Source organism: Perca fluviatilis, chromosome 11, assembly GCF_010015445.1.
Source record: "Perca fluviatilis chromosome 11, GENO_Pfluv_1.0, whole genome shotgun sequence".
In the NCBI taxonomy this organism is placed as follows: domain Eukaryota; kingdom Metazoa; phylum Chordata; class Actinopteri; order Perciformes; family Percidae; genus Perca; species Perca fluviatilis.
In genome coordinates, this window is record NC_053122.1 from 23,391,853 (window position 1) to 23,408,016 (window position 16,164).

The 16,164-nt window shown below is 40.5% G+C and overlaps 1 protein-coding gene across 1 annotated transcript in view; it reads right to left on the bottom strand.

Moving 5' to 3' along the window:
• Nucleotides 1-16,164, bottom strand: part of LOC120568611 (laminin subunit alpha-3-like) — a 58,749-nt gene that overhangs the window by 28,824 nt on the left and 13,761 nt on the right. Inside the window, exons 4-27 of the mRNA XM_039816223.1 lie at nucleotides 15,835-15,953; nucleotides 15,562-15,732; nucleotides 14,799-14,899; nucleotides 13,501-13,616; nucleotides 12,552-12,670; nucleotides 12,019-12,109; nucleotides 10,547-10,678; nucleotides 8,900-8,950; nucleotides 8,706-8,753; nucleotides 7,425-7,559; nucleotides 6,617-6,751; nucleotides 6,035-6,169; nucleotides 5,755-5,807; nucleotides 5,178-5,277; nucleotides 4,582-4,587; nucleotides 4,171-4,220; nucleotides 3,915-4,020; nucleotides 3,688-3,787; nucleotides 3,416-3,572; nucleotides 2,316-2,454; nucleotides 1,952-2,094; nucleotides 1,660-1,763; nucleotides 1,050-1,206; nucleotides 71-234 (exon numbers count right to left, since the gene is read on the bottom strand). Coding sequence (XP_039672157.1) covers nucleotides 71-234; nucleotides 1,050-1,206; nucleotides 1,660-1,763; nucleotides 1,952-2,094; nucleotides 2,316-2,454; nucleotides 3,416-3,572; nucleotides 3,688-3,787; nucleotides 3,915-4,020; nucleotides 4,171-4,220; nucleotides 4,582-4,587; nucleotides 5,178-5,277; nucleotides 5,755-5,807; nucleotides 6,035-6,169; nucleotides 6,617-6,751; nucleotides 7,425-7,559; nucleotides 8,706-8,753; nucleotides 8,900-8,950; nucleotides 10,547-10,678; nucleotides 12,019-12,109; nucleotides 12,552-12,670; nucleotides 13,501-13,616; nucleotides 14,799-14,899; nucleotides 15,562-15,732; nucleotides 15,835-15,953 — 2,632 coding nt within the window. The remainder of the gene's footprint in view (nucleotides 1-70; nucleotides 235-1,049; nucleotides 1,207-1,659; nucleotides 1,764-1,951; nucleotides 2,095-2,315; nucleotides 2,455-3,415; nucleotides 3,573-3,687; nucleotides 3,788-3,914; nucleotides 4,021-4,170; nucleotides 4,221-4,581; nucleotides 4,588-5,177; nucleotides 5,278-5,754; nucleotides 5,808-6,034; nucleotides 6,170-6,616; nucleotides 6,752-7,424; nucleotides 7,560-8,705; nucleotides 8,754-8,899; nucleotides 8,951-10,546; nucleotides 10,679-12,018; nucleotides 12,110-12,551; nucleotides 12,671-13,500; nucleotides 13,617-14,798; nucleotides 14,900-15,561; nucleotides 15,733-15,834; nucleotides 15,954-16,164) is intronic.

The following is a 16,164-nucleotide window of genomic DNA, read 5'->3' on the forward strand; positions in this document are numbered from 1 at the left end:
ATTGTAAAGACATAAATCAACAAAATACAAGAAATGTTTTGAAAGCTGAAGCATCAAAACCAGGCCTCACCTGTAGGCACAACTGTAAATGTTGGCCCTGGCTGGGATCTGGCCACCTGACTGGCCACTGATGAGTATGTTGACATTCTGGACAGTGTCCACCTCGCTGGCATACTCCAGGACCAGGGCATATTGGCCAGGACGAGGCAATCGTAGACTGAGTTGGAGCTGCGACTACAGATCATACAAAGTCATTTTAGTTTATTTTAATGAAGGAATGCTTTAATTAAAGGGATGCTTTACTGATATTCAACCAACTTTGTATCCTAATAACGCTGGTAGTATGTGTACATTAACTATGTTAAACTTCCCTGTTTCTTATCAGTGCCCAGATCTCCCTACTGACAGGCCAGGCCAAATTGTCCTTTCAAATATGGACACAACATTCTGTTACTGCCTATTCCTCGCTTAAAATGTTTTCAGAAACATATTTCAGCTTACAGTTTAACTGTAAGACGAGACTGTTTGTTACCAGTCAGCCGCCATATTAATTCTGTGACGTGCTCACAATACGTCACCCACCAGCAGGAGCATTTATTAGTCCGGTGAGGCGCAGTGCATTCTGGTAGTTTTCTACCTTTTGAGCGAAAGAGAATACCACAGCCCCTTTTCTATGTTTTTTCTGGCCATGTAGCACTAATTCGGAAAAAACTAACAAAAACACTGCACCATTCTACTGCATAGACAGCCTACTTTTATAAAATGACACACTTTCCAGCAGTAAAATATTATAAAAGCATGTTCAAATATTGACTTAAACGTTTTAGCCTTTGCTAGCCTTAGCTAATTGGAAAGTAGTTCCACAGTCCTGATGACAAAAGTCCACCTGCTTTCATTCTGGACTGTGAAATAGCAGATTAGAACCTGCCAAAGGACCTCAGTTTATCATAGCTTTATCTTCAACCTACTCGTGCTTTAAAGGTACTGTACTGAAACCAAACTCAGAATCCAATAGTAATTGGTTACAACTCTGTATACAGGCCTTCTACCTGTCTGCCACTGAGAGCAGCCATTTCAGGGTGATCTGGGGTGGGACGGCGGACACGAGACTGCCTCCTCTTGCGCCCGCTGCGGCTGGAGAGTTTTCCTTGAGAGGCCAGTGCAGAGCTGAAGCCATCCATGGCAACATGCTTATACAAGAGACAGCTGAGAAAGATGCATGCATGAATAGGCAGAATCAGCAAGAACAATGAGAGATAATTACACACTTGTCCTGTTTTAGTTGATGTGGAAGCCAAGTCTAACATTGCTTAGCATTCTAGTTAATGCAAGGAATAATTTGGAATTGTTGGTTGCTATCCATTTTGTATACTCTCTGCTAACGTAGTGCATAGTACTTAAAAAATAGGCGATTCCTCTCCTTTCCCTTTGGCATGTAGCAAATCATCTGTAAATTTTAAACCCTCATATTTATCATGATAGATTTCTGTAGGATGTTAGGTTACCAAGCCAATAATTGTACAGAGAAAACTTGAGGTGTGAGTGTAGTATGAAGAAAATGATGGATGGCTATGAAAACAAAACCTACCTATGCATGAGTCTTAAGTATGAAACAGAGACACATCTCAAACATTCTGAAAAGAAATGTTAAAGACTTACTTTGTATCTCTGTTTACAGTGGGTAAGTATGTGCAGGGCTGGGTAATTTTCTCCTGCAGCAAAGGTGCCTCATAGTAATCCCGGGGCAGCAGCACTAAATAGTCCTGGAGTGTGAGAGTGACACTGTGTACTTTAGTATTCAGTCTATTGTATGTTTGATATTTTCTCCAATGAACAAAAGAACAGAAGGCTCCAATTCATTCCTACATTTTTGTCTTCCTAATTTCAGCTACAAGAATAGGATAAGCGGTTACAGATAATGGATGGATTGATGTCTGCCTTATAAACTCACCAGCAGAAGCCCCTCTGCCCTTATGTGAATGATCCATTTCCCAGGGGTCAATGCAAAGGGCTCAGCGAAGCCCTCTCCTGGGACAGTGAGGAAGGATGGGGAGGGACTCTTAGGGAATATTACTTCCTTACTCTGGTCTGACCCTGAAGAACAGCAAGCAGAAATATCTGTTGTGTTACACATTATCAGCTGACAGGTGGGACATCAGCAGCATAAGACACATCATGCACCAAGCTAACATATATTGTAGATGACAAAAAAAAAAAATGGGTTGTTTAATGTATTTCTTCAATGTTGGGTTAGATTTGACAATGTTCATGTTCATGAAATGTAAGAGCTGATTTAATGTCAGAGGCAGCCTCACCTGCAGTGCCTTTGTTATTGGTAGCCTTGATGCTACCTGTCACGCTGGTGCTGCTCGGGTTAGTGAACCGCAGAACCACACGGAATAAGTGCTGCCTCTCATCTTTTGGGTCAACATGCACTGTTACTCTGACTTCACTCTGCAGGGACAAGAGTGACACACAGCTGACTGCAATGGCGCGGGTTTGAGTAGACGATGAAGGTATAATGTTAAGAGAAAGGTTCAAATTCATGTCAGGTGGGCAGAGATCTTAAGCAGAGAGAGCGGGTTAATCAACAGACAGCAAGCAGGGTGAAGAGAGGAAAATACAGCCAAAAGATGGCAGGCCCTTCACTTACAGTCACAGCAAGACTGAAAACCAGCTTCGTCCACCACCAAGATCCTTGCTCTCACTCGTGCTCTCCCCTTTCTTTGGGGGGTTGAGTAGCGCATTATAATATGGAAAGGGCCAGGAAAGCCAAGGGTAAGCGTGAGGATCACCTCCGGCTGAAGAGAGACAGTGTAAGTTCTAAGAGAGCTGGGGCCAGATGCATACAACTCTGTGTAGATTGACGACTAAAATGTTATGTACGCACAACAACAAAAATGTGCATGCGCATTATTTTCGTCTGATATATAAAGATGCACGTTTGCCTGATTTTTATGAATCTCAATTACTGTGGAGCTGGGTGCACATGCACGAGCCTCATTTCCACTCACACAGGTAGCCTTAAAAGGATGTAGAGAACGCCCTAAACCTCCGTTTGCATATCAATACATTCTCACCGCACATTCTTCCTTCATAAATATCAGTTTATGTATGGGAAAAGGCGTACGCATGGTTTTTATGCGTACCCATCGTTTATACATCTGGCCCCCGGTGTCCACAATCCCACATCAGCCCTGATATAATAGAAGAGTGTGTGCTTTAAGCAGGAATATTAGTGCAGAAGTAAAAGCAAAACATTCATGGTGGCATGAGAATAGACTGAAAAAGGACACTATAAGGTTGTTTGAATGGCAGATATTTCCAAAAAACTGCCTGGCCATACTGTAATTTATAAGAATAATCACATTAGTGTATCAAATATATCAAGGTACCAATGTAAATATGTACAAACCTGTGCAGGAGACATTACAGCATAACCTTTCCAGCTGAAATTTGGGAACTCTTGGGAGTTATAACCAAAGCGGACTGGTCTGGCATTTGGCGTAGTGCCATCCTCGACCTCAAACTTCAGTTGATGGAGAGTGGGGAAATAGTAACTTGGTGCTGGCCTACAAGGGGCATGAGAATTTGATGAAAACTGTGTTCTATTTGCATAAGAGAAAATATTTAATGTTAACTTTTGCCCGAATCCTAACATTTTTTAAAGCATTATAATTATCTTACTCAGTGCATTGACGGCCAACTACATTCTTCCGACACCAACACTGTCCCGACATCTCATCGCACGCCATGCCAATGGCGCCACCTACATCACACTGACAACCTGTCAGGGAGAGTAAAAGTTTAAGTAATTATTTGTGAGTGTGTGTGACCACATCCTGAGTACACTTATACCATAGTACATACTATGTAAGTGAGATGTGTTAGTTTAGTTAAGAAGATTGTCTTACCTTGACAGCCAAAATACTGCTTTTTCTGCAGCAGGAAGTATCCATCTTTACAGGTTTCACATGCATGTCCACATGCATTAGGTTTACAGTGACACTGTCCACTTTTCTAAACAAACAGATAATCAGGAGAATATAAGACAAACAAAACTGTGGCTGAGCCATTCATTCAAGACTCGGTACGATAACAGTTTCATCTGAATCACAATTTGATTAATAGATGTGTATCAGTCACTGCAGGTAATAATGAAATACTCACCTGTTCACACTCTCCAACACCACTGCGGGGCCTTTTTAAAAAACACAACCCTTTTTTTTTTAAAAAAAAAAAAAAAAAAAGAAACCCCTAAATTTCTTTTCCACACCACCCTTTTTTTTTTTAAAAAAGGGGAGAGGTTATGAAAGTATAAAGGTGGATCTCCAGTGAATAGACTCTGATTGCAGGATTTTGTCACTTGCATGGGTGAAACATAACAGCACAAAACCCCACAATCTTCACAGATCTGCACATCAAAGGTCCAGAGGAGCTATACTGCCACAGCTTTCTTTCAACACAGTGAAAAAAAATTCCCCTTAATGTCCAGCCATAGTCCACCAGAGGCATTCTTAGGATATTAAAAGTTCTTTTTTTCCCCCTTTTCTTCTTGTCTTCAGGCATTGTGGTATTGACAACATTCTTGTTCTGCAACATTAGACAGGTAGCTGGCAGCCTGAAGCTGTTCCCTCTCTGGCTGAATAATGGGAGCCACCTTATTATTCCCAAAAATCAAGCATTTTCAGAGGATGAAGACAGACCTATTTTTGTCTGGGTGTAGAAGTCCAGAGGTATTGTTTTTAATGTGCCACTAGGTACTTATTACTACAAAGTCACAGCATGAAATTTTACAGATTTTGCTTGCAGCTCCACACTCACAGCAGTTAACAGGAATTTGTCTTTATTTTTGTGTTTTTCCTCAGCTCCCCTCTTAGGGACAGGAAGGCGGATCAGGCCTTGTTGACAGGGTTGTGTTGACATATCCACTGGGTAAGAGGGGCCAAGACCCATATCAGTGCCTTGTCAGATTGCTACTGATTCAGTGCAGTGGGAAAAAATGGGGTCAGTGATCCGAACTACCGGTAATACTCCTTGAGAAAATGGATTAGACAGGGGCACTTTTGGCTGACAGGAGGTCAACTAAGTATTTCCTTTTTTCCTATTTTCTTACATCATTCAAAAAATTAAGTCAATAACAGTTTTCTGTTCTTTTTAGATTTCAGGTCACTTACCTATACAGCCACGAGAGTTGTCTGTATTTAGTTTCCAGTAGAGAGGTTTACACCTGTCACACAGGGTTCCCTCCACGTTTGCTAGGCAGCGGCAGGAGCCCTGAAATAACACACAAGGAATCTAAGGACTGTTGAAACTGGTAGCTACTGTTGAATGCATGGTTATATTTGTTTAAAATCTAAATTGATTGAAATCAGTCACAGGCGCCTACATGTTGTACTGCAGAGCCAGTTTTCTGAATGAGTGGAAATTTAAAGTTTTTTTCAAACATAGGCTGTGTTCCAAAATAGAGTGGAGGGACGACCATCCAGAAACTCATTATTGTTTTTCTTCCTCTTTAAAGCTTTAGTGCGTAACTTTTTGATCTTAATGAACGTCCGTTACATTTAAGCCATTGCCAAATGAGTTGATACAAAGCTAATTATGACTATCAGCTCCACAAAACTCTCTCTGTATTTCTGAGTATGGCTATGTTCAGAAACTGGTGTCGTCCGACGACTTTCGCACGCAGAAAAATCGAGTAAAGATTATTTCCTCTTCTGAAGAGTCCAAAGCAGTTTATTGAGAGTAACATACCGTTCGAGGATCAGTGGCCTCAGTTCCAGCTTGGTTACACACACTGATGGGGGCTGGAAGCACAAAATGAATCCACAACAAAGTCAAAAACATTAGTAAATCAGCAAATTGTATTGTTACTTTCTGCAGCGGACTATCAAGCATGGCTTAAAGGCAGTAAAATATTTTATATCAAGTGGACATTACTAAACCCTGCCACATTAAATACCACTGGTCTAACTGCTGCTCCCAATATGACTTAATTCATGAGTATGATGCGGTTATAACCTGATGTGGTTACCTGAGCACTGGGGGAACCTGAGTCCAGAGGCACAGCGGTCACACTGCTGGCCCACCACCCCTGGGAGACACAGACACTGACCCGACAGTGGGTTGCATATGCTGCCGTATGAGCCTTCCTGTGAACATTGGCAGACTGGGGACAGAAACAAGTTGAAGTAAGAACTTCAAATGTAAGCCTGTAATTTTATCATCATCAGGGTTAGGTGAATCTGGTGTGAAAAAAGGGTTTAAAATGAATCCTGTTTTTTTCTGTTTTCCAGAATCTGATTTCCTTCCGTGATTCCCAGTTGTCTATTCTTGGGAATTTGATTCCCTAGAAGGAAGAAGTCCATATATTTCTCATGCTCCAGCTCTCTGTGAAACGTTGTGTCATGCAGAAGACATTAACAAATAAATGCGAATGACAACATAGGGTTTACGGGATACTGTGGGAGAAGGAGCGTGTTTGCTCCACAGAGTCATGAGAAGAGGCCACAGTAAGCCCAGTGAAACCAGCAGCATCATTTTTTTCCACCAGCACTAAGATCTCATGCACCCAAGTGGTTTATCTGTCGTGGTAAGAGGGATCAAAGCCACTCACCAGCACAGTCTGGGTATCCATAGTAGCCTGGTGCACATTCGTCACAATCCTGCCCCGCATAGTTAGGAAAGCAAACACACTGGCCATTTGGACTGCACACACCGTCAGCCACACCAGCCCCGTCACAGACACACTCTGGAGGAAGAGAGAGAGGGTCACGAGCTGCTGCTTTTGCACATTTGCACAGTTAGACACTCCTTATTCCTCATTAGTCAAAATAATCAGTTATCATTCAGTTTGGATCTGAATAGAGCTGCAGGGTTCCTTAAAATCTACATAAAATCGGTTAAAGAATACTTTTAAAAAAACATCCATTTGTATAAACATTGTGCGATTGTTAAAATTTCAGCTGGTGAAAATATAAAATAGATTCTGTTGGTATGGGCTACTCAGGAAGTCATTTTAGAGCCTCAAGGTTCAAGTGTCAAAAGTCTTAAGCATAGAGTTTAAAATGGCCAAAAACTTGTTGCCGTGCTTGAAGTGTACTTGCTCCAGAAACTAGTGGAAGCATGTTCATGCAGACAAAGGGACACTTTTGTCTAACAATAAAGCAAAAGCTTGCTGGACAAACCTTTAAAATTCTTTACATACCAACCCTTACTGGATATCTGCAATTAGTCGAGAAATATCACTACTGGCTACGTAGCCATATGGAAACAAATCCCCATTTCCTTTTGTGACGTTCTGTCTTTGTTTACATGTACATCATAACCTCTCGTGGCAATCTACTTAAAAAATAAAAATCATGTTTAATAATTATTTAAACAAGTTACAGTAAATGCTCATTGGCATGGTTACTCTTTCTCACCCCGGCAGTTTGGGAATGAGTGGTATCCTTGGCGACAGCGGTTGCATCGCTCCCCCTCCACACCCTGACGGCACAGGCAGCGGCCTGAAGGATCGCACACCCCGTACGCTGTCCCTCTGTAGTCACATATACACTCTGTGCACAAACACATTAGAAATGTTTATTTTAACAATAAAAGTAAACCAATTAAATCCTAGCTAATAGAAATTCAAATGAGAAACCCAGCTGAACCCTGAAGCCTGCTTATAAATGAGACTGAGCTCTTTCTTTGGTCCAGCTGAATAACAGGGAATGACAAATACTTCCGTCAATTGAACTATTCTCATATTGTGGCACACAGTGGTACGGCTACACTGGTGCTCACATCTTGCCAAGCCTCCCTTAGTATTGGTATGTGAATAGACTTGGCACTAAGACAGGACAGCCACCAGAGAGACTGACACTGCTTTTGCCCCTAAGCAGCTCCAAAACATTCAAATCAGCTTTTCTAAGTCTGCTGATAAAATTCCTTCTCAGTCAGCTCCCAGGGCACGTTCTTCAAGTTATTGTTTGCTTAGGTTCTCTGACAAATTATAAGACAGGACTAAAGGTCTTTGTTTTAATAGAAATGCCATATTACTAATAATGGATTTTCCAGCTTGGGGGAAACCAGAAAAGGGAATTTATAACAACTAATAATAGACTGGTTAGTTCTCACAGTCCCAACTGACTATTGCTATCATGAGAGGAGTGAGGCCACTTGAACTTAAATCCCCAACCGACAGACATGATAATTTAAGACCATCAGTTTTGCTCAACGATTGCAAGAGATCTGCTGTCACTGAGCAGCAGATTTACTCATTCAGACATTATATTATACAAGTATTTAAACCGTCACATTCAACCCATAATCACAATATACTGCCAGTTCTGTTTTCATAAGGCCTACAAACATTGTCTGACCTTTAGTCGTGTCTATATACATTAAGCCTTTCTTGACTGCCCCTTGCCTCATGTTCTTAACATTTAACTCTACAAAAAAACAAGTCAGACTCAGTGGTACCTCCTACATAGTCCTCCAAAGCACTTTTTAACAACCTGAGCTGCCTGGAAGTAAATGTGACTCAGGTGACATAAAAGTAGAGGACTGCCCTGTAAAAAAGCTCTTAAAGAGGATTCAGTTTCAGTCTTTTATTCCTTTCTTTTAAATACAGTAATGCAAATGAGAAGAAGCAATACAAATTGGTGAACCGTGTAAACACCTCTATAGCAGCACAACATATCAGGTGTAATCACACTCACGCTGACAGCTGGGTGAGCCAAAATAACCCATAGGGCAAGCGGTGGGCCCTATCCAGAGAGAAAGGAAAAGGATGGAGAAACAAAGAGGAACTAAATAGGATCAACAGTAAAAGCATTTTAAATGATTGTTTAAAGACATCTGTCAAGCTAAATTGTGGTACAAGACACTGCAACATCTAGTTGATTGAACTTACCCACAATAGGTCCTGCAGGAGATTTGGTGGTCGTCTGGTATACGGGATATCCTGATTGCAAAGGAAAGGCAATGGAATTAAGACATCCACTGATGGGAAACTGTGATGAAGTAAAACCCCAAGTGTCAACTTTATTTATCGCAGTGGAGAATTGCTTTTGCTGTAACATTTCAAATTGACATGAAAAAAAACAAAACATAAACAACAAAATGCAATGCAGATAGAGGCAAACATTATTAAAGGAATAGTTCAGCATTTTGAGAAATAGGCTCATTCACTTTCTTGGTGGTTTCAGTAACTTTAGATCGAGCCAGATAGAGCCAGGCTAGCTGTTTCCCCTTTTCCAGTCATTATGCTAAGCTAACTGCTACATATCTAGCATTAACAGACAAAAGAGTAGTATCAATCCTCTCATCTAACTTTTGGTAAGAAAGCAAATAAGTCCCAAATAATTTTAAGTGTCAAACTATTCCTGTAACATTGTGATCCCTATATGTAAAGAATCATAGCCTTCTACCAGCAAAAAACTAAATCGACTTTGATCAACTGTATCACACATAAGTTGTAGAAATGTCATACAGTGACACAAAACAGCAGAGAAGAGTCTCTTGAAACCCAGACAGCCTCCTAATGACTGTCTCAGCATGTTTAGACAGTTTGTCAGTGCTAACAGCCTGGAGATGAGAGACCAAGTTTTAATAACTTCTAGTAATAAATCTATCTATTGCTCATAAAATACCAAGAAGTTTTCAGTCTACAATTAATTTGACGTTATATGACATAAGAAACATTACACCTGGGGCAGAATACAGATGTGTTGCTTTTTCATGTATTATAGCTGAATAAAACAAGCATGAATGTTAAGGATGATGCCACAGGTCAATCAAAGTGGTTTACAGTGAAAGGTATAATTAGGATTAGGGCTCTCTAGGACCCGTTATATGGACTAGTTAAACTAATTCAAGTTAAATTTAACGTTTTAAAACATAAATGTCCCCTCAAAGAAAACAAGTGACCGTCAGTTTAGAAGTTCAAACTCCAGGAACACAGAAGCTGAATGCTGTAGCAAGTTCAGCTAGAGACCTTAGAAAGGACTTATGTCAGTCAAAGACTGGAAGAAAAAATACTCAAAAAATATGAAAGATGAAAGACTGGGTGGCTTATCTCTACGCCCTGGCAGACATCTGAGTCTGTAGCCAGATCAGATAAGATGGGGAAATTCTCCTTGTGTGTCTAATATCTGAGTTTATTTGTTTAGATGAAGGTGTGGCATGTGGAACAGTTAGTCAATACTGTAGCATGTGCATACATCCTCCTGCATGTAGCCCTGCAGCACTAAAGACATACTTATTTGATTATATAATAATAACATGTCCAAAAAAGTTGTATTCCTCCCTCAAGGGGAACACTGACAGACTGAAACATTAAAGGGCCAAAAAAGAGGGAACATGAAACTGATTCCAGATGTCAAAGAGTGGGCTCAGTTTCACCTGACTGTGTATACCTTGATACACTGAGCTCCCAAACGCAGACACATCATTTCATCAAATGTTATAGTTGTCTCTGTTGTCCATGATTCAAAGGGACAAGGGTACTTGTAAAGCTAAATTGGGTATCTTGTATGTGATAAGAGAAAAAGAAACTTACGAATGCACTGAGGGTTGTAATAGTATCCCTCAGCACAGCGATCACAGTTTTCTCCAGCAAATTGTGGCTTGCAGATACACCTTCCAGACCCCATTTCACAGCCAGCTGTAGTCCTGTCATCACACCTGCAGGCTGGTGGGGTTGCATGTTTTCTTTATCAATTAACATTTACAGACAAATGTGCACCTTCAGATGCATCGATGTAGACTTTTAACATGGACATCCATATACATAAACACCTCACAGAATTACTTGTTGTGGGTAGGGCTGGGTACCGAATTCAAGACTTTTTAGGCACCGACCAAATTGCCTCTAAAGTATTGAGTATCGAAAAATGCCTCGTCATTCAATACCCAATTTCAATACTTAAGGAGTAAATCGCATCAGCGTCAGTGAGCCAGTAAGCATGCAGCATGCTTCTACCAAGATCTAATAATGCTGTGGATTGGCTGTAGAGACACGCAGGAAAAACAAGCATAGAGATAGGACTCCCGAAGTAGGTGCTGAAAAATAAATAAAATGATTTGTGACGTAATGTGTAATGTAATTTCTTTTTGTTTTATAAAATTGGCATCGAAAAAAGTATCGTTTAGGAACCGGTATCAAAGTCATGGTATTGCTATCGGTACCGGTACCGAAATCTTTTGAACGATACCCAGCCCTAGTTGTGGCAAAAACACATTTACTGTACATAACATCAAATACAAGTTACAAGCACAGAAAGCTTTCAACTATTCTATCGATCATCTCAAAATGAGAGATCTCAGAAGCAAATAATGATTACTGAACCTTTAGTGACTCTGCTTTTGCCAAAACAAACGCCTTCTTCTGCTAAGCTGACTTAATTTAGTTTGTGGATTTTATGGTTTACTTTTCAAAGTGCTCAGGGCAACCAGTTTAATTTCACTACTCTCTAATGTCCAAACACAACTGGCGGCTATTTATATGGCGAGCAACAGCCATGGACCATTAAAGTAATGTGAACAAGAGCGGAGTCCAATTTAGCAATAATATAAGCAGTGGTGCCATTGGTGCTTGTGCCATGATGCCATTTGTGTCCGTCTCAAACAAGACAATGATGCCTCTCTGTGAATATAACACCGTTTTGGCTTCACTTGTTTGTCACTTGTACATACTGCAAGTCAAATACCTACATGGTGAGACGTTATCTAGTGCTATAGCCTGGAAATTTGACAGATGGCAAAGTTCAACCCTAACAAGTTATATCATCATAATATGCGTTCATTGCATTAATTAAAGCGGCTGCAGAAACTGATCTGAACTGGTATCTGAAGAATTGATATCCATTTAATATCATTTACACATCCATGTCTAGAGATACAAAATGAAAACAGATTGCAGCACTTGCACACAACGATAAAAAAATGAATTAATAAAAAAAGGAGAATTTAAAATTGTGCATTACAATGTTACATTAAATCAAGGGGACAAACACAGAAAATAGAACTCACGTATGCATCCGGTGGGAGACTCGGGAGGTACTCCATAAGGTCTGTAGAAACCTTCAAGGCATTGCTCACAGTTCACTCCAGCAGTGTTGTGCTAAAGAAGAACACACAAATAATGTGTGAGCCATAACACTTACATAAAGAGCACAAGAGTCTTCATTGCTCTGTAACTTCGAATCTCTCGTTTAAAAAGCACATTGACGCATTTGACAGGACACAATGCTTTCATACACTCTTTGCATCTGTATCATAGTCCAGAGGGATACTTACACTTATCCTGAATAAACATTTAATAAACATTTTTTTTGATGAAAGAAAATTACACAAAATCAATTTCTTGGAGTAGTAAGAGCAAATGGAAAAAGTTTGTTTCAACATCACAAAGCCAAAATGGTGTAGCAGTATCAAATGCTCCATAGAGGACTCCATAAAGATACACACAGACAACATCGTATTTTTCTATCATTTTTTTATACCCTCCACCTCTCCTACAACCACACACAGGAATCAGTTTAGACTTGACAAGCATTTCATACCTGGCAGTTGATGCACACTCCTCCTCCGTCGTACCTTCCGAAGGTGTCTAAACTTGCTCCCCTCTTTTCCACCTCTTGGTCATAATAACAGTCAAAGGCATGGGAGAAACACTGGCAGGCTGAGGAGGAAACCCCCGAGACAGATGCACGCACGCACGCACGCACACACACGCACACACACACACACACACACACACACACACACACACACACACACACACACACACACACACACAATTACTCTATACGCCTCAGCAGACTACCCCTGTCATTGTTTAAGCACCTTAAGCTACTCATTCTCCAAAAAAGAGTTTTAAGTCTGGGTGTTAAGTATGAAGAGAAACTATAAAATCCAAATTAAACAAGAAGGCACATCCTCTTCCTGTATACCACCGCTGTCTCATTAAAGTTTATGAATGGTTAGGGTGCATTTCCACTGCATAAGTGCACAAATTAGAGTCTTCTTCATCTTTCTCTCTCTTTTTGTGGCTGCTACAAGGTCATTTTTCATGAAGGGAAAATTTGTCAACTGTCCAAAACTATTAAATTCCAGTTGACACAGGCTCTGCTGGCTGACTGGATGGCTCACCGATAAATGATAATGGGGGACTATCTGACAGGCTGGCGCGGGCCTAGCTAACTGGCTGACTAGCTGGCTAAGCTGACAAAAAAGCTGTTATCCTGGAGCTAGTATAACAAAACAGCTGTTATCCTAGAGCTAGTTGTGCACTGTGCTGTTCTTCATACATACCATATGAGGAATGTCCTCTCAACTCTTCAACTGAGGCTCTCTACAATACCATAACAGGGCATCCACAACAGGGCTTAAATATCAAGAGGACACTTCAGTCCGCTCTGGGGGCCGTAATTTATGGAGCCAGCAGCGTGTGGAGAAGCAGATTGTGGTTTTGTTTACACACTGAATCAACCATTGTACATGGACACTTACGATGACACTCATTGGAGCTGTCAACAGTCGCGACACGCCATGGCTTCTGGTTAAAGCCTGGGCAGCAGCGGTCACATGTCTCACCGCAAGTGTTGTGTTGGCACTCACACTGGAGTCTACAGACAGGGGATTAGACACCTGGATTTAGTAATGCTCACATTTTTATTTGCAACAAAACCAAAAAACCTACATTCATTTATTTTGTTACCCACTTGGGGGCAGCAGAACAAGCTGTACACACAGACATATTCTTACCTTTTCAAGGTGTTATGGCAAACAGTTGTCTATTTATACAGCAGACACAACATTAGCATTCATTTGGAGTCAATGTTTCAGATAACCGGATGAATGTAAGTCCAACATTCTGCTTTTAGCTATGTTTTGGTCTCCACCAACTCCTGAGAGTAGTATCTGACTCTTTAGCTGCCAGCTAGCTAGTGCTATTTTGTCTGTCTGTCGTTTGGTGCTGGGAAAGTATCAGAGCTGTTTTCTGAAAACAGTGAGACAGAATCAAAACAGTAAAGCTGTGAGCCAAAGAAAAACAATACAATGATCGGAAGGCACTAAAACGCTCTGTATTGCTGAAGTGAACTACAGAGTCAGGTAATAATTCTGTGTGTTTGTCACTCCAAACAACACTTTTCACATTATGCAAAGTCATTTCATCCATTGTTAATATAAAAACATTGATAGGAGCAGCTTTAAGCCAATGGGAACATTCATTTAAAATGCCCAAGTTGGTAGTAAACAATAAAGCAACAATGAAGCATCCATGAATGCTATGTTGTTCTGTTGTTTAGCTGTTCAGAATACAGAGGGCAACAGAGCAGCACTTTATCACACATCTTGCCCTTTTACCAACTATTTACAACGTCACACCCAGTAAACAGAGTAACTAAAATAATCTGCTCCACTTTACAATGGTGATGTCAATGTAAAAACATATGAGGTAATTGTCCTTCCTCAGAAACAATTCACTATCACTAAAATCACTAGATCTGGCAACATCTCTGTGGTCTTTGCCTCTATGTTTTCAGCATTAAGTCATCTCAGTACACTGTTTATACACAGAAGCCCATTGTACAAAAAGACTATTCACTGCTGTTAATGAATAAACACATGGAATGGATTTACTGGTTGAAGCTATACTTCAAAGTTAACTTTTGAAATGCTTATTAGGAACCGGTTCAGGTTATAAATCATGAGTGATGAGAAATGCTTCAACCAGAGCTTTCCACACAAAAGTATTGTGTCAAATATGCATAGCATTGCATAATATAATAAAGACCATTACTAACCTCTTTGGATTGTCCTGGTTACGCCCCCCACCACACACGTGTGCATGCCCATGGCAAACACAGCGTCCACCAATGCTGATGTCTTTGATACTATAGTAATACTGTCAACAAATAGGTGAAATGTTATCAGCATTTTCAAAGTAACAGCTATGTTATCTGCAACATCACCCACACTAGAACAAATGTCTGACTTTGTTTGGCAGAAGAAGTGAGTCACACATTTTGACTAGTAGAAACTTAAACCATGATCCATGGGCCGAGGCTAGTTTTATGAGGTGAATCAGTGCATTATAAAAAAAGAGATAAGATAAGAATGAACAGCTGACATCACTGAGCTATTCTCAGCATGTCAAATAAAAATGAATTAATGAGCTGTTTTGGACATAAATGCTGAGGATACATTTCTGGAATTCCATCTTTAAGAGATTTACTTTATACAAGCTATATTACAGGATATCCTGATTCTACAGATTTTTTATTAACATACATTATCCTGCTGTAAGGAGAAATGTCATATTATGCACCTGCAGTCCTAGCTGTCTCTACAAAATGAATTATTATGATGACTGGACTGACAGATATGGCATTAGGCTCTGACAAGGATGAATGTGTGAGCAGGAGGGAGCAGGTCAGTGTGTTTGTGTCAGCAAAAAGGAAGCTGGAGGGTAGGTGGTGCAGAGTTGTAAATAGGGCTTGCCCAAATGGGAAAAAAGAGTCTGCCAGCATGACACCTTTGTGTGAGGTCGTACAGTATGTGCCTCACCCTGCGTGTGACGGTGGGATCTCTCTGGGCCTTGGAGATCAGGTGGCCCAGCAAGGTGTTGGTGCGGAGAAAGCGCAGGCGAATGTTGGTGGCCTTTGTGAAGTCTTGCAGCACTGGCGAGTAGGTGAAGTTTTTGGACCCTGGCCGACCGTTGACCAGAGACACCACAATCTAGACATCACAAATGTATTTATTTCACAAGATTGTTTCTGATACCTCATAAAATATCACAATTTTGGTATAATTTTCCTAGAACTTAATATGATATTTTACCTCTCCGTTCTCCAAAGGGACGATCCGTGAGTATTCTGTGGTGCAGATCTGGTCATCATCATGCACTATACGAGCATTGGGCTGCTTTCCGAACTTTTCAATACACTCACGCTCTGAATCTGCCAAAAACAAACGTTTTAATTAAAAGCCTTTTAACCTCTCACCCCATATTCCATTTCTTTTTCATTTTAACGTAACGACAATAATATTATCCCATGGATGACTTCTGTAAAGCTACTCTCTATCGCCAATTATTATAACACACCAATACTTAGTTACTGAAACACTGACAGTTGTTGTGTTCAGGTGCTTGCAGTCTGATATGTAAGA